Source organism: Erpetoichthys calabaricus, chromosome 7 (assembly GCF_900747795.2).
Source record: "Erpetoichthys calabaricus chromosome 7, fErpCal1.3, whole genome shotgun sequence".
NCBI classification, from domain to species: Eukaryota; Metazoa; Chordata; class Cladistia; order Polypteriformes; family Polypteridae; genus Erpetoichthys; species Erpetoichthys calabaricus.
In genome coordinates, this window is record NC_041400.2 from 192312901 (window position 1) to 192336754 (window position 23854).

General features: G+C 38.8%; 1 protein-coding gene across 1 annotated transcript in view; it reads left to right on the forward strand.

Annotated features, from left to right (window-relative positions):
• Positions 1-23854, forward strand: part of LOC114654976 (PC4 and SFRS1-interacting protein-like) — a 76270-nt gene that overhangs the window by 37372 nt on the left and 15044 nt on the right. Inside the window, exons 9-13 of the mRNA XM_028805856.2 lie at positions 7160-7370; positions 12285-12406; positions 14362-14417; positions 14535-14605; positions 21944-22045. Coding sequence (XP_028661689.1) covers positions 7160-7370; positions 12285-12406; positions 14362-14417; positions 14535-14605; positions 21944-22045 — 562 coding nt within the window. The remainder of the gene's footprint in view (positions 1-7159; positions 7371-12284; positions 12407-14361; positions 14418-14534; positions 14606-21943; positions 22046-23854) is intronic.

Here is a 23854-nt window from a genome sequence, read left to right on the forward strand (position 1 = left end):
GTGAGTATTTTTTTTTTCCTCATTTACAGGAATTGTTGGCATGAGTGTTACTTTAACTGAGCTTCCACAGAGGAATTTGAATTAACCAATCAAATGTTTCTGATTTTTGTATGCACATATTTGTAGTACTAAGGTATTGTACCTTGTAATCTTTCTAGTTAGCCAATAAAAGGTGTCATTTTGCTTAACTTCTAACTTTATGCACGTTTAAATTAATTTCACACTTATTTTGAGGTTTTTAATTTGGCCACTAGGTGGTGCAAGAAGCCGTTCAAGAATGTTTAGTAGAGAACATTTTTGTAGTTGTTAAATTCTGCCATTGCTGAACTGTCTCCAAGGGTCAAGTACAGATGTGAAATTTTGGAGAACTTGTCATAGTAAGTTATGGTAAAAGGTAATCTTTTTGTCCCATACCATTCTGATTGGTATATATATATATATATATATATATATATATATATATATATATATATATATATAAATAAAATCCCTATATGCGTCCAGGTGTCCGTGTGTGGGTGTCTTCTGATGAAGTGCGCATGTGCGGGGCACGGTGCGATATTACTGTCAGAGAAAGTTAGAGGCGTTTTACAGAAATACAAACCAGTATTACTGCGAGAGGAAATTAAAGGTACACAATACAGTGATGCATATTACAGCCACGTACAAGCCAGTATTACTGTCAGAGGAGATTAAAGGCATATTACCGACGCGCACGCCTGTATTACCACCAGAGAAAATTAAAGGTATATTACGGACGTACAAGCCAGCGGACGTACAAGACGGTATCCTTCAATAAAGGTGCGCACAAAAAGACGAGCCTCAATTGGGCACAGCAAATAAAGGCGCGCTCAATTGAGGTCACCTTTTTGAAGCTCGCCTTTTTGTGTGCGCCCTTATTGAATACAGCCGTACAAGACAGTATCACTGTCACAGAAAATTAAAGACACACAATACACGGCGGCAGCCCACGAAGAACGGTCAGCTCAGCAAGTAGACATCAACAAAAGAAAGGCTGAAAGAAAGAAAAATACGACCAACAAAAAGAATGAGGTCAAAGTCCCTTGCCATTTAATATAGACTGTTCCTACTAATGTTTATGCACTACTGTTCTAGCGCCCGTTATAACGGGCTAAATGACTAGTTCAGTTATAATTGCAATGCGGTTGTAGAACTAAGATTTGCAGTGGTATCATTTTACATCTTAATTCAGTATTGATAACCTTTTTCTCTGCATGTTAGTGTTTATCCTGTTCAGGAAATATCAATAAGATTATTGAGGCTAGATTGGAGAGAGCGAAAAAAAACTTGAATCTGTTTTCAATTAAGTTTAACTGGAGCAAGGTAGGAAACTTTTTAAGTGGCAGTTTTAACCCCCACTGACTGAAATCCAGGGGCATTTTTTTAAAATACACAAAATAACGTATTTACCTTATGAGAGTATTGAAAGTGACAAATGAAGCAGTGTATAAATTTAGTTTGCTTTTGTATATATTAAAAAAAAAAGTCATAACTTTTAAGCAATAATAGATATATTAATTCAATCAAAACAAAACCTGTTTCGTATACAGTAGAACCTCTGGTCATGAACGTTTCCAAACCCGTACAAATCGGGTTACGATCAAAAAGTTTGTCAAACTTTTGCATCTGTTCACGACCACACACGCTGGTGGTGAACAAAAACACTGGCGGCCAGTTTCCCTTCCGGTTCGTACGTGCCAATCATTTCCGCACGTGTTCAGTCTCTCCCTGTACATTGTTCTCGATCAGACAAGCGTGCATTCGCTGTGCTCTATTTCGTGTGCTTTTGAATTAATTTTGCAGTTAACCATGTCCTCTAAGCAAATGAAGAGTGGTATTGTTGGTGAGTAGAAAGGTTCAAAGAAAACTGAAATCCAATCAAAGAAAGAAATCATTGAAAAGTATGAGCGTGGCATTCATGTTGAAGTCGAAATCTATTGATTTCTAAATCGAAATCTTCCTTCGTGGAGCTGAAACTGTAACCTCCTCTCCACCCAGCTTCCTCCTCACTTTCTTCACGCCAGAACTTGACTCCTGCAAGGTTAGTTTTCTTGGTTGTTTATGGTTAGTTTTCGTATAAATTAAGGATTTTTCAAACTTTAATTTTTTCCCCTATGCTTAAAACTCTGTTCGTAAGGGTGTTGCACAAACTCTTGCAATGTTAGTTTTCTCTGTTGTTCAAGGTTTTCTCAGTGTTGTTCAATGTTTTTACATTTAGTTTACTATTACACTGTGCATTCTATGGTATAATTAACTATTTTTGTGTTTAAAAATCTTTTTAAAAAAAAAAAAAAAAAAAAAAATTCAGTTCGTATGGGCTGGAACGGATTAATCGTATTTACATACAATCTTAAGGGGAAATTACGTTCGGGTTATGACCAAATCGGGTCGCGTCCAGAGTTTTGGAACGAATTACGGTTGTGACCAGAGGTACCACTGTACTGTAAGTCAGTGGTATTGTTAAATGTTTCAGATTGAAGACTAATTTACAAACGCGGAGATACAGCAGCCCACTTACAGCCCGCTGCCAATTTGTTAGTTTGAATTCCATGTTAGTTACGACATTTATTTTACTAACGGTATTTATGTTAAGTACTACATTTAAAATCCATTGTTGCTGGATTTGCATTTCAAAACTTTGAACTTTTGAACTTTAGCCAGTAATCCATTATAACCTCTTGAGTCATGAGGATAGGAAAATATAGCAGCAGGCAGCCTGACAACATTATTGTAGCAGAGGAGGCACACATCATCAGCCACCTGGAATTAAAGGATTACAGTGGCCAGAGGTGGGGTTTCCTGATGAACACTAATGTGGATTTGAAAGAGACCTGTGCAGTGACCGATAAAGGACTGGATTGGAGAGGGACAGAGTCTGAAGAAATGTTGAGTGAGTCAAAGACCAGGGTTCATTCGGACATGAATGGAGCAATACGGATGAAGCACTGAAGTTAATTTGCCACTGTAGTACAGGAGTCTTCATGCTGTGTGCTGAATGACTACAGGTTTTTGTTCCAACCTAATTGCTTAATAGAAGCCAGGTGCTGATAACCGAACATATTTAATTACATGCTTCTCGGTGCTTCCTTTTGCCATTTCAAATCAGTCTTACATCTTAGATGTCTCTTTTCTGAGATTATCATTCATGTAATTTGTGAACTGAACAACATTTGGTACTCGGTCGTCCATTGTGGGTTTTTTGTTTCTCTTTTCAAATATTTTACTAAACCAGATACTTCATAATGAGCACACAGTTGTAAATGGGAACAAATTAGTACGTTTTTTTTCTTTAGTTCAGTCCTGGGGTCTCACTGTGGCTGCAGGTGTGTATTCTAATCAGGTTTGCAATCAGTATCTAATTGATCTTCATATTTAATTAGACTTGCACTTGTTTTCACCTTATTTGCATTTAGAAAACCACAGTTGTGGGAGATTTACGTTTTTATGATAGAGAACTTTATTTTTGGCATAGTGCTCAAATACTTATTGTCTTGTTTACCTTTTTTCTGTGGTGTTTACTGTCTTAATTGTAATCCATCAATAAGTGCAATCAGCGGAGGAGAAAGCTGGACAAATGATCCTAAAAGACAGCAGCTATTTATAGCTAGCATGTTTATTAATAAATTGCCTAAATAAAACCAACACCATGTAGCAGTGGAATGAAAATTGTGGTGGTGGTGATGCTGATAAATCTTTCAGTCAAGATTTAAAAGAAAAAAAAGTATTTATCCACAAGTAATGCGTTATATATTCCAATAAAAAATTTAGCAAGCAGAGTTTTGTAATTTGTAAATTGACACCAAAATATAGAAAGTGGAAAATATCAGCTTGCTTAATTAAGTTAGGAATCCAGTTAAAAGTAGAAGTTGGTTGGAATTACAACCTGCAGCCACAACAGGCCCCCAGGAGTGACCTTGAGAACCACGGAATTTGATTGATAACTGCCACTTTCTTTGTCATTGGTATTTCATTATTATTTACCAGTTAAGAAAACTAAGAAGGTATGAAAACTGGAGGATACAGATGATTAAGACTAAAAGAAGCACTTGGGGGTTTTGAATTCTTAAGTCATTTGACTAAAATGAACAACAACAACATTTATTTCTATAGCACATTTTCATACAAATGATGTAGCTCAGTGTTTTGCATGATGAAGGAAAAGAAAAAAGACAAAATAAGAAAATAGAATTAGGGAACACTAATTAAAATAGAATAAAAATAAGGTCCAATGGCCAGGGAGGGGAAAAAAAAATCTGCAGGGGTTCTGAGGCCATGAGACCACCCAGCCCCCTCTAGGTATTCTAGCGAACATAAATGACCTTGCAATCAGTCCTCATTGTATTGAGGGTTCACATGGAAGAACTTGATGATGACGGTCATGTGGACTTCTGGCCTTTAATCCATCTATATAGGGACATCACCGTGCTTTGATCAGCAGGTGGTGGCGCTGATTGCCACCACAGAAAACCAGAAAAAGAACAGAAGAGAAAGTAGGGGTTAGTACGGATTACGGAGCCACCTGGAATGATATTGATAATTAAATGCATATACAGAGTAACATAATTAAACTATAATGAAGCTATGAGAAAGCCATGTTAAAGTAATGTGTGTTTAGCAGTTTTTTTTAAAGTGCTCCACTTAGCCTGGCAAATTCCTGTTGGCAAGCTAATCCAGATTTTATTGGATGGGCAATAACTGACTTTTAATTAAGAAATTGGGTTGGAGCAAAAAACTTAATTTACTGGGGCCCCCTGTACTGTTTAGCATGGCATGCATGCACTGCAAATAGCACAGCAATGTAAAGCTCAAAAAATAATCATGATAAAGTGCAGTTTTGTTGTACGTGAGTACTACTACCTGTGCATAAAAAGCGGTGAAAGAATCATGCATTACTGTTTCCATTGTATCCTTATTTCGCTTGTGTCCGTCCGTGCTCGATATAAACAACGTTGCCACAACTGCTATATCCCTCCACAACAATAGTGAGGAATCTGTGCTCCTGGCAGAGTTTTCGTCTTATCTTCAGGTCATCAATTCTTCAATGTCACCAGTTATCAACTGTGGTATTTGATGGTTTGTTCAGTGCATACTTTGTTGCTGACCGAAACTGTATTATGACGCTACCATTTTACATCTCCTTTTTCCTTCACTTCAACGTAAGCCTCCCGATAAAATGAAAAGGCACATACAGTGTAGCGGTGACCAAAAGAAACGGTCTCGCCGGCCTACATACTCGCACCAATGTACAGAAGCAGAAACATCAACATCACACCAGACCAACCAGCACAGGGAATATGCTTTTGAACAACAAGGACAAAGTATGACAAACCACAGAACGATATTATCCGAACATCAGCAGCAGCAAGTCTCGCACCGAGACAGTGAACGAAAAATGAATTACACACACAACCTTTCTGAAGAGCAGCAGCAAACTGCCAGACGGCAAGAAACATTGACAGAAAAACTACAGGGATTCCATACCACTGACAACTCAAAACAAGATATTCCCTTTATATTACGGTGTAGGCAATTCCCTGTTCGCTTAGCAATATTGTATGACTATCACTAAGTCACAACGACAATCGTTTAATAACTTCAAGAGTTTATTTTCCAGGCCCTGTTTTTACCCATGGCCAGTTGTACATGGTATTTTACAGAGTTACATCAAAACCCGGGTTAAACGTACAGGTACTTGCGGGTCACACACAGGGGAATATTTTCGCTAACAGTAACGTTTATGCAACAAATTGTGTTTTCTGACAATTTATTATAGACGTCGGTATGCTACATTACCTGACGGCCACACTTCACACTTGCTGACTTATATGTGCCCTGCATTTCCCTTCTTATCCAATATGTTCTGTTAACCTGTTCGTGTTACACTTTGTATTGTAAATGTTCATGCTGTTGTGACTATAATAACATCCCTTACTAATCATGTGACTGTTGTAATATTGAGTCCTCTCACAAGTCATTACTTATGTTACAATAAGAAAACAGATTATTTTAATATGATGTTCTTCTCTCCCTCATCAACATTTCATTAACGCTTTTATTCTTGCAAAATTTTTGCAAGCACAATTTGCTATTTCAGTAGTAAAGTTCTCACTCACTCGTTCGTTCTTATTCATTGTGAGTCTTCTGAGCATAGGCATGTAGAGAAAAGTCAAAGAAACACTACAATTAGCAAGGAATACCTGCCCTCCCCAGGCTGTATACATGGCTTCATGCTGTTGGAATATGAACAGTGTAACAATAGCCACTACTTTTCACACTATTAATAAAGCAGCATCTGTATGAGCCTAAACTAGAGAGAACAGAATTAAATATGTGCACAACAACAATTGCACAATAGGCATTAACAACAAAAAGTTGTTTTGAAACAGTAAAACAAAACTATAAAGGATTTCAGTCTGGAAGAATAATATGTCCATTATCAAGAAAGTTAAGAATCAGTAGGCTGATGCGACTTCTGTCCAATACTGTGCGACACACAGTTGTATCCAGAATTTAAAACGGAGTAGTGCTCAGTGACTGTGTTTGAGTATACCTTTCTTTGAAGCTTCTAGAATGGAGAAAATCAGCAGAGATGCTGGCCCAGAAAAAAGTGTTTCGAGGTTCTATGAGAGGTACTGTGTTTAGCCAGCTTCAAGCTGAAGGTAGGGTGGTTGTGATGTTGACCATTGCGTTTTGAGATGTAGAGACATGCTGTAGTTAAAGACAAAGGTGATGCATTGAATAAAAATAGCATTACATGTGAGTAAGAATGTAATTGGATTCTGTATACATGGCAGTGAACCTGGACTTAATTAAGCATGAACATTATTAGAAACAATAACGAAACAATAAATAAAAAACAAAGCGCATAATTCATAAAAACAAATAACCAGCTGCTTCAGAACAAACATTTGAGTGCATGGCCATAAAGAGACAAATAATGAAATATTTATGCTACGGTAATATAGTAGTGGTTAGCCATTCTGGGTACTCAGGTGCAGTGTACTGATACTAAAGTGTTGTGCAAGCTGAAGAGCTCAGATGAAGGTAAAGAAAGAACAGTGAATTTTAGAGGACAAGTGGGTATGAATACCTTAACTGTAGTCAATTGCAAGTTTTTTTTTTTTGTTTGTTTTTTCAGTGTCGCAGCAGAGTTAAATAAGAAGAAACAACTTGCAGAGAAGCCTTCTAAACTACTGAAAAAAACTGAACCAAAGAAGGTTGGGAGGAAGAGAAAGGAAAAAGAGGAACCTGGAACAGGTGAAAAGGAAGGGATAAAGGAGCCAGAGGTTAAACGAAGAAAAAATGCCAAAGTAGAGCCTTCACCTGATGTGCAGAGTGAAACTGAAGAGGTAATCAAGTATCATTCATTATGGGGTAGAGTCTGATATGTTTTCAATTTTATTTGTTGTTATCCTAAGTAAATTGTTAAGCCAAAAATATTTTAGTAGACTGCAACAGAACATGCTGTTTTTCTTCACTTCAATAACACAGGAAGAGTTACATTTCTGTTTGTAGTAAAACACTTGTTTCAAGCATTAACCTCCTTGGTGTTAATGCTGAGCTACTCTCGGGCTTGGATTTCTGTTAAGACAGTTAAACCAGAGTTTCTCTTTGGGTGTAGCTGTTATGATCCAATATATGCAGTGTTAACCCGAGTAATGTTCAGGACATTTTTCCGTTTCCATCTAGTGGATGAAAAAACATGATTCTGGGGCGGTTTGCAAGCATAATTCGTTCCGGAAACGTGCTTGTGATCCAAAGCATTCGTATCAAAACAAATTTCCCCATAAGAAATAATGGTGCCCTGTGTTGGCTGGGATTGGCTCCAGCAGACCCCCGTGACCCTGTGTTTGGATTCAGCGGGTTGGAAAATGGATGGATGGATGAAATAATGGAAACTCAGAAAGTTCATTTCACAACCCACAAATATTTATATAAAAATGATTAATACAAAGTCTTCACTCTACCAAATGGAATCCCTGCTCTCTGTTGGCTCACTGGAATCTTTTTCTTTTTTTTGCGACTTTAACAAGGAAACCTATCCAATGACAGTTGCTTTTACCTGAAGAGTCACTACACTTGGACACAAAATTAAAAAAAAAAATGCTTTACATACTGTAAGGTTTCTAAACTCTTTTTTGGGATTCCCCCATAACCCAACCCCCCCCCCCCAAACGGGACGACACGCGGAAGAGCGTCCCGAAGCAACCGCAGGCTCCCAGCGCTGTAGCAGTTTGCCATAAAAGCGAATCCGAAAAGATTACGGTCACTCTATAAGCGCCCACCGTCGATGGGTGATGCAAGGAATATTATATATGCAAGAGCACAGTATTACCTAGTCATGACTCTGCCTGATTGCTGTGTCTCTGTATAGGAGTGTGACAGATCCCAGTACAATAAATAACTGTGCTGTTCCTGTTTCGCGCTGAATAAAGCTGGTTTTGCTAAAGTACTAAGACTCGGCCTCGTGTTTTGGGGTGGATGACAGGGACTCGCACGTTACAACACACACACGTGGTCACCATGCTATAGTAAACAGTATGCGCTTATACGAATGTTGACTATATGAGTGAGGCACGCCAACTGAGAACGAACATGGGAGGTGATTACCCACAATCACCAAGTAACACTTGGCAGACAAAGCATATCCATACTACGTGTATTGCAAGACCTCGCTCGTTTGTCAAGTTAAAATTTATTAAAAATTTTAGCTCGACTTGCAAAATGCTCGCAAACCAAGTTACTCACAATCTCAAGATTTCACTGTATTTCTATGTGTTTTGCCATTCATCATTGAGGCGGAGTCTTCAACCAAAACACAATGGCTTGTAAACAAAAAGATGTAAAGGCAGCTATTAGAATAAACCAAAACTGAACCATTGGTGGAATCAAGTGACAGTGATGACAGTGTGGATTGCTTGTTAGACATTGGTGTGAATAGTGAAACAGATTTATAGAGCACTTTTTGACCAAACTGCCACGATATCTAGTGAATTCAGTCGCCTGAAGGTTCACTGTAATTGCAAGTAAGTGCCTCGCCAACAAAAAAAAAAAAAGGAAGGCAAAATGATTATGATCAAGTAGAAGGACAAAGAAGACGTTAGCGCCCTAAAAACTGTTCATTATGCAGCAATCAATAATGTTTGTTTCGGGGGAAAAGGTGGAAGTCACTAAGTCTTTCCCTGTGGTTGTATAACACACTGTGTAGCGTCTATCGTACAGATCAGACACTGATGTTCTACCTTCTCATGTGAGAGCAGCAGAAACAAATATTGTAAAAAAAAAAAGTGTTCAAAGTAACCTGCTTCTAATATTTTGACAGTAATATTCAGCTGCGCACTGGGGACTGTTTAAAGTACAGCACAGCAATCTACACTAGACCTGCCTATCCTACTGTATTTATGTTGATATTTTTAGTACTAGGGTGTTGTACTGTGTTAGCCATTATGAATGTAGAGAAAAGCCAAGCAAAATGACACCTTTTATTGGCTAACTAAAAAGATTACAATATGCAAGCTTTCGAGGCAACTCGGGCCCCTTCTTCAGGCAAGATGTAATAATACATCTTGCCTGAAGAAGGGGCCTGAGTTGCCTCGAAAGCTTGCATATTGTAATCTTTTTAGTTAACCAATAAAAGGTGTCATTTTGCTTTGTTGATATTTTGGTATTTACAGGTTTCTGTCACATGTAATATATATATTTTTTTTTTTATTGTTAAAAAATGTTCAACGTTTTTGCTCGTGTTTTCAGGGGTAAACATAATGCTAAGGAGGCTACTCTTTTTTTTTTTTTTTTTTTTTTTTTTTTGTTTCTAGTCATAACCATCACAAGTTTCATTTATCACCACCAGCAGACAACAAACTATGCAGCTGTACCCCAGTGCTGTCTTGTCATACCTCCAGTTGCACAACTGACATCGTGCAGCCTCACTGATGCCTAAAACAGTGGGGCAGTAGAAGACCCTGCCAAACTCCTGTGAAGCCATCACCTCATCCAGAGACACTTCAGTTGTTTTAAATTACAGTGAACTGTCCGAGTCTGATGGTTGTGATAGCTGCCATGCCACACACACCCCTCCATTGTAAATATGATGAGGCAATGAGTTTCGTATTTTATTCTTTGAAAGATGTGAAACTGTATGTGTACCCAAAGAGATCCTTACTTGGTAACCATCTCTTATTACAGCTGAAACTACCTGGTTCTAAAGAAAGTAAATAGGCAACTTAGTATGTTCTGTAAGGTTTTCAAAAGGAGCTGACAAAGAATGAGCTGAATTTAGATTTTTGTAGTGCATGCCTTTAAAATTTTCATTTTCACAGAAATAAGCGCTTAACATTCGAGATCTACGTACAATCAAATTTTGTACCTTGAATTTGACTACTGCACAAATCCAAGAGATGTGTGAAGTTTCTAACATGTTATGAACCAAGTTGGGATGCTAAGCTAAAAATAAATGTGAACACTATCCCGCTGTAAGTCAAGTTCTGTTTAGATTTTATGTGCTTTTCTGTGCAACACACTTACCAGGCAGCTGCAAGAATTGCCAGTGAAAATTCAGATCTGGATTGTGATAACGAGCTGTTGCTATTTTGAGGAGCGTCTAAGATACGAATCTCCTGATTGAGCACAGTGCAGATTCAAAGTTTTATATCTGTCAAAATGTTTAGTTTGTTTTGATTTTATTTTTAATGAGGAAGACATTGGCAAAAAAATGTATGACAAGCTGTGTGAAATGTCTGGATACCCAATTTTCCCTGAGATAAATACTTCTTCCAAATTCTGGTATCACTAAAATGGTGATGGTGCGTGAAGCCAAGAGGCCACCAATTTTTACAGTTATGTACTTTCTTGTTTCCAGAATTCCATCAAACTATGCACATTGTTGCATTTCCTCCCTCCTTTATGAAAATTTCTCAGTTTCATAATGCATTTGAAAATCCATCCATCCATCCATTTTCCAACCCGCTGAATCCGAACACAGGGTCACGGGGGTCTGCTGGAGCCAATCCCAGCCAACACAGGGCACAAGGCAGGAAACAATCCCGGGCAGGGTGCCAACCCACCGCAGGACACACACACAAACACACCCACACACCAAGCACACACTAGGGCCAATTTAGAATCGCCAATCCACCTAACCTGCATGTCTTTGGACTGTGGGAGGAAACCGGAGCGCCCGGAGGAAACCCACGCAGACACGGGGAGAACATGCAAACTCCACGCAGGGAGGACCCGGGAAGCGAACCCAGGTCCCCAGGTCTCCCAACTGCGAGGCAGCAGCGCTACGCATTTGAAAATTCCAGTTTAAATAATACTTTGCAATATATTTTCCCCTATTTGTCTTACATATTTAACAAATTTTTAATTGGTAACTTTTGATGTGTTAAAGTTATTTAAAGAGAGATTTAAAGAGAGGTTTTTTACATAGTAATGTATTATTTATACTCAGTAATTTATGCATGTCTGAATAGTACTTTTAGTGCTTAAAAGATAAGTTCAGATACCCTTCCAATAGTTAAAATTGTGCCATACAGCCTTATTTTATTAGTCTTCAGTTTCACAAATAGAACAGATTTTTCAATGAGCCAGCTATAAATATTTACCCCCAAGATAAAACTTTGATAATCTTTAAAACAATCTGAATGAGTTTCTTTAATATTCTTGCAGAATATGTTTGTAATTCATGTTTTCAAGAACTCTCCATTCTACCTCTGCCTGTCAACTGTCCCTACTCTTAGCAGACGTGCTGAGGCTGGACAGTATTTCTCCTTTCTTTCTTCCAAATCCGTGGAGTGGCTGTTCATACTACCCAACTTACTCAGGTTTAGGCATCTTTTTAAAAACGTACCTTTCCATGAAATATTTTGGAACTACTTTGTGTCTGTTCTACAGGAATGTTCCTATTGTTCTGATAAAGAATTTGGGATACTCATTTAGTCTAGATGCAGGTTTAATTAATGTACTTGTAGTAGTACTAATTTTTTTAACCTTTTTTCTGTTGCTTTTGATGCATGCACCTTCTAATCATCCTTGTGTGTATTATAGCTTATTTTGTAAGTCTCCATGGATAAAGGCATCTGCTAAATAAATAATAGTAATTCTTTAATGGGCACATTCAAAAAGAAACTCCTGGTTCATAGAAAATACCTACAAAAATATAAATTTCTATATAACCTTCCTTATTTTACAGCATTTTTCCTACTTGTTAATTATCGTTCAATACCGAAAATGCTATAAACAATTTTTTTGTTTTATTTAATTAGAAACGAAAGTATGAATGGTTTATGACCAGTACAAAGCGTAATGTCTTGAAAACTCAACATGAAACTGTGGAGATGGAAAAAGATGATAGAAGGCGGAAACAAGATGACCAAAAGCCAACAGAGTATGTATACAGTTAAAAAAAAAAAAAAAATATGTGTATGTATATATGTATTTATGTAAATAAATAAAATCTAGTGTGTGTGTATATATATAATATAGTGAAATAGCCTCGACACACAGAAGGAGGTTTGGGGCAGCCACCCATATACTTGAGCCCTGGCTGCAAGAGGCAAATTAAGTTGCAGAGATATTCACAGGTTTGAGTCCAGACTGGAAACAGGAAGTGGTGTGGGTTTTAAGTTGTCTGCCAGGAAGTGACAGAGAGAGGATTAGCGCACCTCACCATCCCCTGGCCTGGTGTTGAATTACCTTCAGTTGATCCTTTTAAACTGCCTCCTAATCGCACGTGCGTGACAATATATGTATATATGGAAGTGAAGATCTGCAATATGGTTTGCAGATTTGTGGCTGGAACTCCACAAAGGGAGAAACTGAATCACATACCGTAAGACGTTTTTTTTTTTTTTTTTTTTTTATTTCGAAGTTTTCGATTCCTAGCAAGAATCATCATCAGAGAAACATTATTAGACATACAGGACTACAAGGCAATATATAGTAAATAAGGAGGCGAGGGTAGGTGAATTTGGGGGTTAATGGGGGGAATTAATGAGGTGGGGTTTGGAAGGTGTTGGTCATAAAGTGTTATTTATTATTTACATGTTCATTTTTTTCAAGCCTGCATATCCTGGGCTCATGTTCAAATATCTGTTACTGGCGTTTTCATTAGACTGCCACATTTCAGCCAGTTCTCTGACACTTTTTGTATTAACATCGACTTTTACTTGCACTGAGTTCCATTTAAATGTGTGTCCAGTCGAACTTGTATGTGTGTAAATCAAAGACCGTGGATCCTTTCTTCTGACTGCATTGCTATGTTCCTGTCTACGTGTTGTTTTTGATTTTTGTCCCTCCTATACAGATGGTCTTGAATAGCATAGTATGATGTAAACCGTGTTCCGTGTCTCTGCTGCTGATATCCTGTTTTTAGTGTTTGTAGGCTTGTGCACTACTTTGATGCCTGATCTGGACAGGATACATGCTGTACCTTCTGATACCCCGTGATGATAAGGAAGTGTGGTCCAGGTGGGACTGGGGGTCAGGTTAGCATTGATTGTTTGCTGGGGTCTCTGGCATCTCCTAGGCAAGCATTGTCTGATGAGTATCTTTGGGTAGCCTCTACACAGTTTATGATAAAAGGGTGCATGTACACAAGGAAGCTAGATATATGAGGACGTACATATAAAGGTGTGAAGCAGTATGTCTAGTGTTATGAGTAAAATTTATAGAAGGATGGATGAGGTGTTGCCATTTTTCTTTAGATCAGTACCAAGTTTGTATCTAGACTTGAGTCAAACTAAATTCTATTCCTTTGTGCTCATTTTCCATTTATGTTCATGAACATCACACCTACCAAACAATGGAATTGGAGAAAAAATGTAGAGTATTTTTAAGTAATTTTTGGTGTAGTTTTATTACCTTATTTATTAACACCAGTTGTGATGTGATTTTATTATTGTGCAAAATTGAAAAGCAAAAATGAAGCAAATGAGAACATTAGAAAGGCACTTAGTCATGTGTGATAATGTGAGTAACAGTAAAGTGTATAAAGGTGCAAATTATCATAATAAAAGACATGAAGGATTCTGAGTGTATCCTGGTTAGTCTAAAATTAAAACCCTTACTATGGGTATAATATATTTTGCAGTTTTATTGTATTTTAAACACAAGAAAAAAGTGCTATATTTTTCATCAACATTCAGATGGCTTTCCATAGTTTTTACTCTTGGTGGTTATCACAATACTGCCTTCAGTATTAAATAGACTAGAAATAATGCAGTTGTTAAGACCTTTGATTTTTTAGTATTGGCTGTGTTCTGTCTTTTATTTTTAAAACACGTTTGAGATGAACATATTTAATGCACAGAATTTTTAATGTGTTTATTTGTTTTTAATAAGGCCGAGTAAAGATGAAGGAAAAAAGCTTGACGAGAAGAAAGTGGAAAAGAAGAAAGGTATCGTTACACTGACTGAGGTTGTATGTGCAGGCATATATTGAACTGTATTGTATGCATGTTATGCGGATGGTTCTAGTTTATATCACATTAAACTATGGCTAATTTCTGTTTTAGATCTATCTACAGAATCAAGACTTCAGAGGCTACATGGAGAAATTAAAATCTCTTTGAAAATTGATAATCCAGTAAGTGTGCTTTGTCATTAACCACATTTGCTTTTTGGTATCTGGGAAATTAGTCAGTTTTGTCATTGCACTTCTAGAGGCTTATGTTCACCCCAAACCACTTCATTATTCTTCAGTGTCTAGAATCACCTAGGATGTGTTTCTGGATTGTCTTTATTGACCACAGCTCTGCCTTTAACTCATTTGTCCCTTTTCATGTTTTTTGACAAACTGATAGGAGTATGAAGCTGTCCTTGGGGTGTTGCCTTTTGGGTTTCCTTTCTCACAGGAAACAGTAGTAAAGGAGAACTTCTTTAAGCTGTCATGTCACTGTTGTCTCCTGGAGCTGTTTTACCACTGCTCCTTTAATTGTTATACATGATGATCTACAGTACATTTCACTTGTGGGCAAAATATGGGGCGGAGTGGTGGCTCTGAGGCTAAGGATCTGTGCTGGCATCCAGAAGGTTGCCGGTTCGAATTCCCGTCACTGCCAAAAGAGATCCTACTCTGCTGGGCTCTTGAGCAAGACCCTTAACCTGTAATTGCTCCAGGGGCGCTGTACAATGGCTGACCCTGTGCTCTGATCCCAAGGGGTATGCGAAAACTAACAAATTCCTAATACAAGAAATTGTATAAGGCGAAATAAAGAACAAAAAAAAAAAAGAGCAGATGGTCACGTTTGCTGATGACAGCACTCTTGACTCTTTTAGGGCTAATTTTTTTTGTTTCTTTTCTCCCAGGGATGAATATTTTTCCAAAAACTAACTTTTTTTAAAAAAAAGAACACAAAGCAATGGTCTAACAGATAGATAGATAGATACTTTATTAATCCCAAGGGGAAATTCACATTCTCCAGCAGCAGCATACTGATACAAAAAAACAATATTAAATTAAAGATTGATGATAATGCAGGTATAACAGACAATAACTTTGTATAATGTTAAATGTTAACGTTTACCCCCCCAGGTGGAATTGAAGAGTCGCATAGTTTGGGGGAGGAACGACCTCCTCAGTCTGTCAGTGGAGCAGGACGGTGACGGCAGTCTGTCACTGAAGCTGCTCTTCTGTCTGGAGATGACACTGTTTAGTGGATGCAGTGGATTCTCCATAATTGATAGGAGCCTGCTTAGCACCCGTCGTTCTGCCACAGATGTTAAACTGTCCGGCTCCATGCCAACAATAGAGCCTGCCTTCCTCACCAGTTTGTCTGTCTTCTTAATGCTGCCTCCCCAGCACACCACCGCGTAGAAGGGGGCGCTCGCTCCAACCGTCTGATAGAACATCTGCAGCATCTTATTGCAGATGTTGGAGGACGCCAGCCTTCTAAGGAAGTATAACCGGCTCAGTCCACTCTAATTTATCATCCAGCTGCACTCCCAGGTATTTATAGGTCTGTACCATCTGCACACAGTCACCTCTGACGATCACGGGGTCCATGAGGGGTCTGGGCCTCCTAAAATCCACCACCAGCTCTTTGGTTTTGCTGGTGTTCAGGTGTAGGTGGTTTGAGTTACACCATTTAACAAAGTCATTGATTAGGTCCCTGTACTCCTCCTCCTGCCCATTCCTGATGCAGCCCACGATAGCAGTGTCGTCAGCGACATATCAAATAACATATCAAATCAACAAAAATATTTATTTTTGACAAATGTTACTGTCTTGTATATTGTATGAGCCTGCATACTATATGATTTCACATACATATCACATACATGTTACACAGCAAAGTCTGATATCTCTCAAAGCAGCCAATTGCATGCATTACAATGTTGCACTGCTTACGATATGTATTGTACTGGTGCTTCCTTTTCAATTGTCTGTTGCTGCACACAACACAGTCCGGTTTATATTTTCTCACATATATAGTTAGTGTGTACTGTAGAGAGACAAGTCACCCGTTTGACATCGTGCCATGCCACTGCCACCAAGTTTTCCGCCTGCATGAAAACCGTATTGTCACCTCTTTTAATCTTCAGCCTGTCTGGCTTCAACTGTGAAGGCCTGTGTCTCCTGTTCACCCTCACTGTGCCATAAGCTCCAATTTCCCCAGCTCCATGAACAATTCTGGTGATGTTTAAAAATTGTCCATGTACACAACATGACCCAAATGATCATAGCACTGAAGCAGCTCCAGCACAATCTGACTTGTCAAGGGACAGTTCTCTCTTTGAAAGAAATACTTTCCTGTATATGTAATTACTTTCAGGCAGAAACCAGTGTTTGCTTCTGCCAGTACAAAATCCTTTATGCCATACTTTGTAGGCTTGTCTGGCATGTAGGGGGAAAAAAAGGCGTCCCTTGTATTTTATCATTGATTCATCCACAGACAAATCACGGCCAGGCTGATAAAACTATACAGTGGTGTGAAAAACTATTTGCCCCCTTCCTGATTTCTTATTCTTTTGCATGTTTGTCACACAAAATGTTTCTGATCATCAAACACATTTAACCATTAGTCAAATATAACACAAGTAAACACAAAATGCAGTTTTTAAATGATGGTTTTTATTATTTAGGGAGAAAAAAAATCCAAACCTACATGGCCCTGTGTGAAAAAGTAATTGCCCCCTTGTTAAAAAATAACCTAACTGTGGTGTATCACACCTGAGTTCAATTTCCGTAGCCACCCCCAGGCCTGATTACTGCCACACCTGTTTCAATCAAGAAATCACTTAAATAGGAGCTGCCTGACACAGAGAAGTAGACCAAAAGCACCTCAAAAGCTAGACATCATGCCAAGATCCAAAGAAATTCAGGAACAAATGAGAACAGAAGTAATTGAGATCTATCAGTCTGGTAAAGGTTATAAAGCCATTTCTAAAGCTTTGGGACTCCAGCGAACCACAGTGAGAGCCATTATCCACAAATGGCAAAAACATGGAACAGTGGTGAACCTTCCCAGGAGTGGCCGGCCGACCAAAATTACCCCAAGAGCGCAGAGACGACTCATCCGAGAGGTCACAAAAGACCCCAGGACAACGTCTAAAGAACTGCAGGCCTCACTTGCCTCAATTAAGGTCAGTATTCACGACTCCACCATAAGAAAGAGACTGGGCAAAAACGGCCTGCATGGCAGATTTCCAAGACGCAAACCACTGTTAAGCAAAAAGAACATTAGGGCTCGTCTCAATTTTGCTAAGAAACATCTCAATGATTGCCAAGACTTTTGGGAAAATACCTTGTGGACTGATGAGTCAAAAGTTGAACTTTTTGGAAGGCAAATGTCCCGTTACATCTGGCGTAAAAGGAACACAGCATTTCAGAAAAAGAACATCATACCAACAGTAAAATATGGTGGTGGTAGTGTGATGGTCTGGGGTTGTTTTGCTGCTTCAGGACCTGGAAGGCTTGCTGTGATAGATGGAACCATGAATTCTACTGTCTACCAAAAAATCCTGAAGGAGAATGTCCGGCCATCTGTTCGTCAACTCAAGCTGAAGCGATCTTGGGTGCTGCAACAGGACAATGACCCAAAACACACCAGCAAATCCACCTCTGAATGGCTGAAGAAAAACAAAATGAAGACTTTGGAGTGGCCTAGTCAAAGTCCTGACCTGAATCCAATTGAGATGCTATGGCATGACCTTAAAAAGGCGGTTCATGCTAGAAAACCCTCAAATAAAGCTGCATTACAACAATTTTGCAAAGATGAGTGGGCCAAAATTCCTCCAGAGCGCTGTAAAAGACTCATTGCAAGTTATCGCAAACGCTTGATTGCAGTTATTGCTGCTAAGGGTGGCCCAACCAGTTATTAGGTTCAGGGGGCAATTACTTTTTCACACAGGGCCATGTAGGTTTGGATTTTTTTTTCTCACTAAATAATAAAAACCACCATTTACAAACTGCATTTTGTGTTTACTTGTGTTATATTTGACTAATGGTTAAATGTGTTTGATGATCAGAAACATTTTGTGTGACAAACATGCAAAAGAATAAGAAATCAGGAAGGGGGCAAATAGTTTTTCACACCACTGTATGTTGGTTCCACAATGTCAAGCAGGGGCTGAACTTTATACATGGGGTAATAGTCTGGCTAACCCCTTGGGATTTGTTTCTGGTTATCACAGAAGTGAATAAAACTTTGCAGCAGCACGTACCTATCACGTGGCATAATCTGTCCAAAGCCCCCAGGGGACAAAGCACATTTGGACCAATGCTCCCTGAAGTTATATCGCCAGTCTAGTCCCATCTCTATTTGTAATGTCACAAGGGCGGAGTGGTAGCTCTGAGGCTAAGGATCTGCGTTGGTATCTCGAAGGTTGCCATTTCGAATCCCCGTCAATGTCCAAAAAAAATCCTTCTCTGCTGGGCCCTTGAGCAAGGCCCTTAATCTTCAATTCCTCCAGGGGCGCTGTACAATGGCTGACCCTGCACTCTGACCCCAAGGGGTATGCGAAAAGTAACAAATTCCTAATACAAGAAATTGTATAAGGCGAAATAAAGAACAAAAAAAAAAATCCCTTCATCTCGTCTTTTGTTGTGGGTTTCCACTTTGAAAAATGAGAATGCAGTGCAAGCGCAGCCCACGATTCAAAAAATTTCTCTGCATACCTGTTTGTCTCGTCTGATAGTAGCTGAAAAGCAGCATCAGGAGAGAACAGCAGCTGGTAAGTCTGTCGTGTCCAACAGCAAGCCATGCTGTGTTGTGAAGCCCGGTAGCCAGTTTGGCTCCCACGGATCAATGTCTGGGTATTCCTGCCACACGAACCATGCCATAGGTGCATCGGCTCCGCGAATGCTCTCATCTGGCAGCCGGTCAGCTTGTACAGCATCGGCTGGTGTCTGATCAGCTGATGTCAGTTCCTCACTCTTGCTCGATCTTCTGATTTCACTCAACAAAATCAGATTCTGAAAATAAGAGTGACTCGGCGATAATGCGCAAAACATCGTCTGCGGAGTATTTTCTGCACTTGCTTCTCTCCCTCGTGAGATGTCGATTGCCATCTTGCCTTTGTTTACATTTCGTGACTCGCGCACATGCAAGGATTAGATGCCGAGTCAACGAGTCTAACATTTCTCCAAGCAGAGAGGGAATGCCTGTGACGTAACAGTGAGTTTTGTCGCCATTAACAGCTGATTGTCGCCCTCAACCCCTCCTGTTGACAAAAGTTGACATCCGCCCTAAAAGAGTTAAGGGATTTATCACAAGTTATGAGGGAGTAGAGCTAATCAAAAGTTTTGTACTAAATTTGGATTTAAACGTCAACAAATTAAATGAAATGCTGGTGAACCTGAACCAGGATAATGGCTATGTTTAAGAGAGAGTAGAGAATTTAAATTAACTGGATGCCACAACACTGTGACATGGGAGGTTCGTCTCATATTATGGTAATGAAAGCTCACCAGAGATTGCCCTATATCGGACAGTTGCATTTTAATACTAATAATTCTTTACATTATAAAACTCTTTTCTCATTACTCAAAGTGCTTTACATAGTGAATGGGGAGCCACAACCAATATGCAGCATCCACCCGGATGATACGACAACAGCTGTTTTGTGCCAGTATGCTCAACACATGGTGAGAGGCAGTGGGCAATTTAGCCAAGACATCGGGATACACCCTACTATTTACAAAAGGATACCCAGGGTTCATATATGACCACAGAGAGTTAGGACCTCGATTTTTACATCTCATCTGAAGTATGGAGCCATTTTTACAGCACAGTGTCCCCGTCACTGCTCTGTGGCATTGGGATCCACATTCAGACCACAGGGTATGCGCCCCCTGCAGGCCTCAGCAAAATCTCTTCCAGCAGCAACCCAAGCTTTTCCTGGTTGGTCTCCCATCCAAGTACTGGCTGGGCCCTAACAGGCTTAGCATCTGGTGCATGACCTTTTTCTGAAGTGCATGTGGTATGTTTGGCGTGTCACAAGAAGCAGTAGTCCTTATATATTGATCTATTTAAAAAGTTTGACTTTTTCAAATAATATTAATTAAGGAAGTACTAGGATATGAAGTGGCTAAAGCGAGTTGTGTACACCACTGATAACATCATTGTTTACTGCCTCTTTACAATGATTTGCTGTGCTTTGACAGACTAAAACTTTGGCTTTAAGATCATCTCTATTCCATTGCTCCCTAACGTACTCTTCTCCTTCTGTCCAGTAAATGTGTTGGGTCAACAAGGAACAAGATTGATCACCATATTTTATAGTAGAACTTATTTACACATTGTGGTGAAAGAAGATTACTGTTGTCATTATATCCTGTGCTTATACTTCAGTTTTATTTGTACAAGTCACATTTTTTTCAGTTGATGTTGCTATAGTATTAAAATCAAGTACCGTATATACTCACGTATAAGTTGATCATAAAATCAGACCCCAACTTGTACACCCGTTCAAAAATGTGACGCTTAATTTTTTTTTTCTTTTTCATCTTTGCCTCCTCTAATCTCAAATCAGTTTCTCACACATCGAATTTTGTTGCAGCAGCGCAGTTACCAATTTCTTTCGCCACTTCAACGACGTTTAATTTAAAACCAGCTTCGTGTTTTCTTCTGATCGAATGCTCCTTCGTAGATATGGGATGCTCTTACAATAAAGGTGTATGAGGGTGTGAGATACAAAAAACACTAATCGGTGCAAACGTCGCTTTGGAATAGTTCGGGTATTACCATGTGGTCACGTAGGCACAACAGAGAGGGAGGTTAGGAGCACACACTGATACGGTGCATTGCTGCAGCCACATAGAAGAAAAAAAGGCAGTGCGCTCTGTGGTTACTCCCTCAGGTGGGCGTTAGCATATCATAATCTCTTGGACCAATAGCATGAGTTTTCCGCATTCGACCTATATGACCGACATTACAAAACACCAGAAATTATACAGTAAAGTCAAGTCCAGACTTATCCGTGGGAGAACTTAACCACGAGTATATGTGGTAATGTACTTTTTTCTCTGTGCTATTAAATAACAGTAAATTTTACGATAAACAATTTAATGGTACAAATCATTTTTCCAAATTTCCTTGGAAAGTAGATGTACATAAAGTGAATGATTATTCGGCAGATGTTCAAATAATATATAATACTTAAGATTTCAAGTACTTAATTTGTAAATATCTTTAGGCATCTTTTTCTTTTCACAAGTAACATGTTTTTTTTCTGTTCCAGGTTTTATTTGTGAGTGTACTACATTCATAAATGTTTGCGAGTGCACTATATAAAATAAGAATGAATTAAAGTAGCAATTTCATGCCCGTAGAATCAGAACTGTTGTCTGTATGTTTTTATGCATTTATGACGTGAAAGAAAATGAAATTGGACCCAAACTTTCAGTTTTTATTGATGTTCCACGTTTTAGCTTTCCTTCATGTTGTCCTTCTGTTTTGACCTTTTTTCCTTTTTTAAACAGGATGTAAAGAAATGTATTGAAGCTCTCGATGAACTTGGAACTCTGCAGGTTACAACACAGCACCTACAAAAGCATAGTGAGCTGATTGCCACACTGAAAAAGGTACAATTTTAAAATTAACTACCCTTTTTTAAATAGCAGCTACCACAACTACATCCTAACAATATTCATAGAGGTTTAAGTATTCAAGGTGGTTTTTAATTTTAGTAACTGTTAAAAGTATTACGTGGAGTGCTTTTTCCACCGTTGTCAAGAAGTAACAAGGCATTTTCATGGTCATCAGAATAGTTGTAGCAGGCAGAAGGCTGTCCCAAACCTGAGGGGATAAAAAAGGGTCCTGTACATGTCAGTGTAGGAACATAAGTGCCACAAAGAATAAATTGGCTCCTGCTAGGCCTAAGGAGCATCAGAGTAAAATGGTGAATGAAATGCAACATGACCTTAGGAGAGTTGAACAAAACAAGCAACCATGTAAATAACTGGCCTTTTATTTTGGACACTGAAGGAGAAAGGGGTATTTAAGGCGATGACAACAAGACACAAGACCACCTAACGGACATGAGGTAGAACTAGGTCCCTAAGCAGTGGAAGCTTGGATCGTATTTGTAATTAGGACCATAGTTAATGCTTTATGTTTTGCGTGTTAAGAGTGCATACAGATTGATTTGCAGAGTCTAGGTGATTAGGGGCCATTTTAATGTGGTTGAGTGTTAACTAAATCCAACATATCAAAGGTGTACACTTGTTTTACAATCTTAAATGCATAAGTAATGCAAAGTACATTTGTAAATTTGGCAGCCACCATCTTTTCATGTGTTTGTTTTTGTTTATAAAATCCTTCTATAAATTTCCAGTATTTTGACTTCTTTCTTTCAAACTTGTCTTCAAGTTTACTAGGACTGTACAACTTTCCATTTAATTATCCTGCGCTAATGGTAGTGTTTTTAACTGAATAGAAAGCAGTGTGAGTTTGCAAGTTCATTGTTAGTTGTCTGGCTTCCTCTGCCAATAAGTGTTATGCCACTTTCAGGTTGTAAGGAATGTACTTAACTAGCTAACAAGTCACAGTGCGCCAAGTTAAACACATTACACACCAGCATGACTGTGTTCTCTATTACCGTCATATGGATATACTGCAATAAATCTTTTAGAATATTAGTTATGAAGGATAGTAGATTATTTTAATTCAGCTCATGGTATCTCATATATAAAGCTCAAAATCTGTATGTGTGTGTATGTTCCCACTCTATCTGCAACAACAACATTTATTTATACTAGCCAACCCGCGGCGTACCATACGCCGCATAATCAGGCCGCTTTTTTAATGATTTTTAAGCACAGGGAAAAAATTAACATTTGAAAAATCCGGAGGAGAGGGGAAGGACGCCCATTACGCCCCATCCGTCATGCTAGTCTGCTGATTTCTCGTTCAGTAACCTGTGAGTAGTGATGGGCAGGGTGAAGCCTCGCGAAGCATCAACACGTTTGAAGCAATTGTGTCGGAAATCGTATCGAAGCTTCGAAGCATTTGACACTCACCTCTCTCGTGACACCTCCTGGCCATTTTCATTAACGTTACAGAAACTTATGATACACTTCAATGACGTCTGTTAAAAGTCGTATTGCTTTTATTTTTTCGTAGCTACAGACTGACAACGAAGAGAAGGGTTCGTCAGCAGCTTCTAGTGTCTGATGTCTAAAAAATATAAATATAACTAACGCCGACAGGCAGAATGCACTATACGATAGCAAGAGTTAAACAAAATAAGACGCCTCACCTCATGCATTCCCGGCTCTTTCAATTAGTATTTACTTTTGCACTGTATCATTATAATTGCTCCTGTTATTAGTATTATAATTAACCCTGATCTTTTCTTGAGATCACATTTAATAGCCTTAAATGTTTTCTTT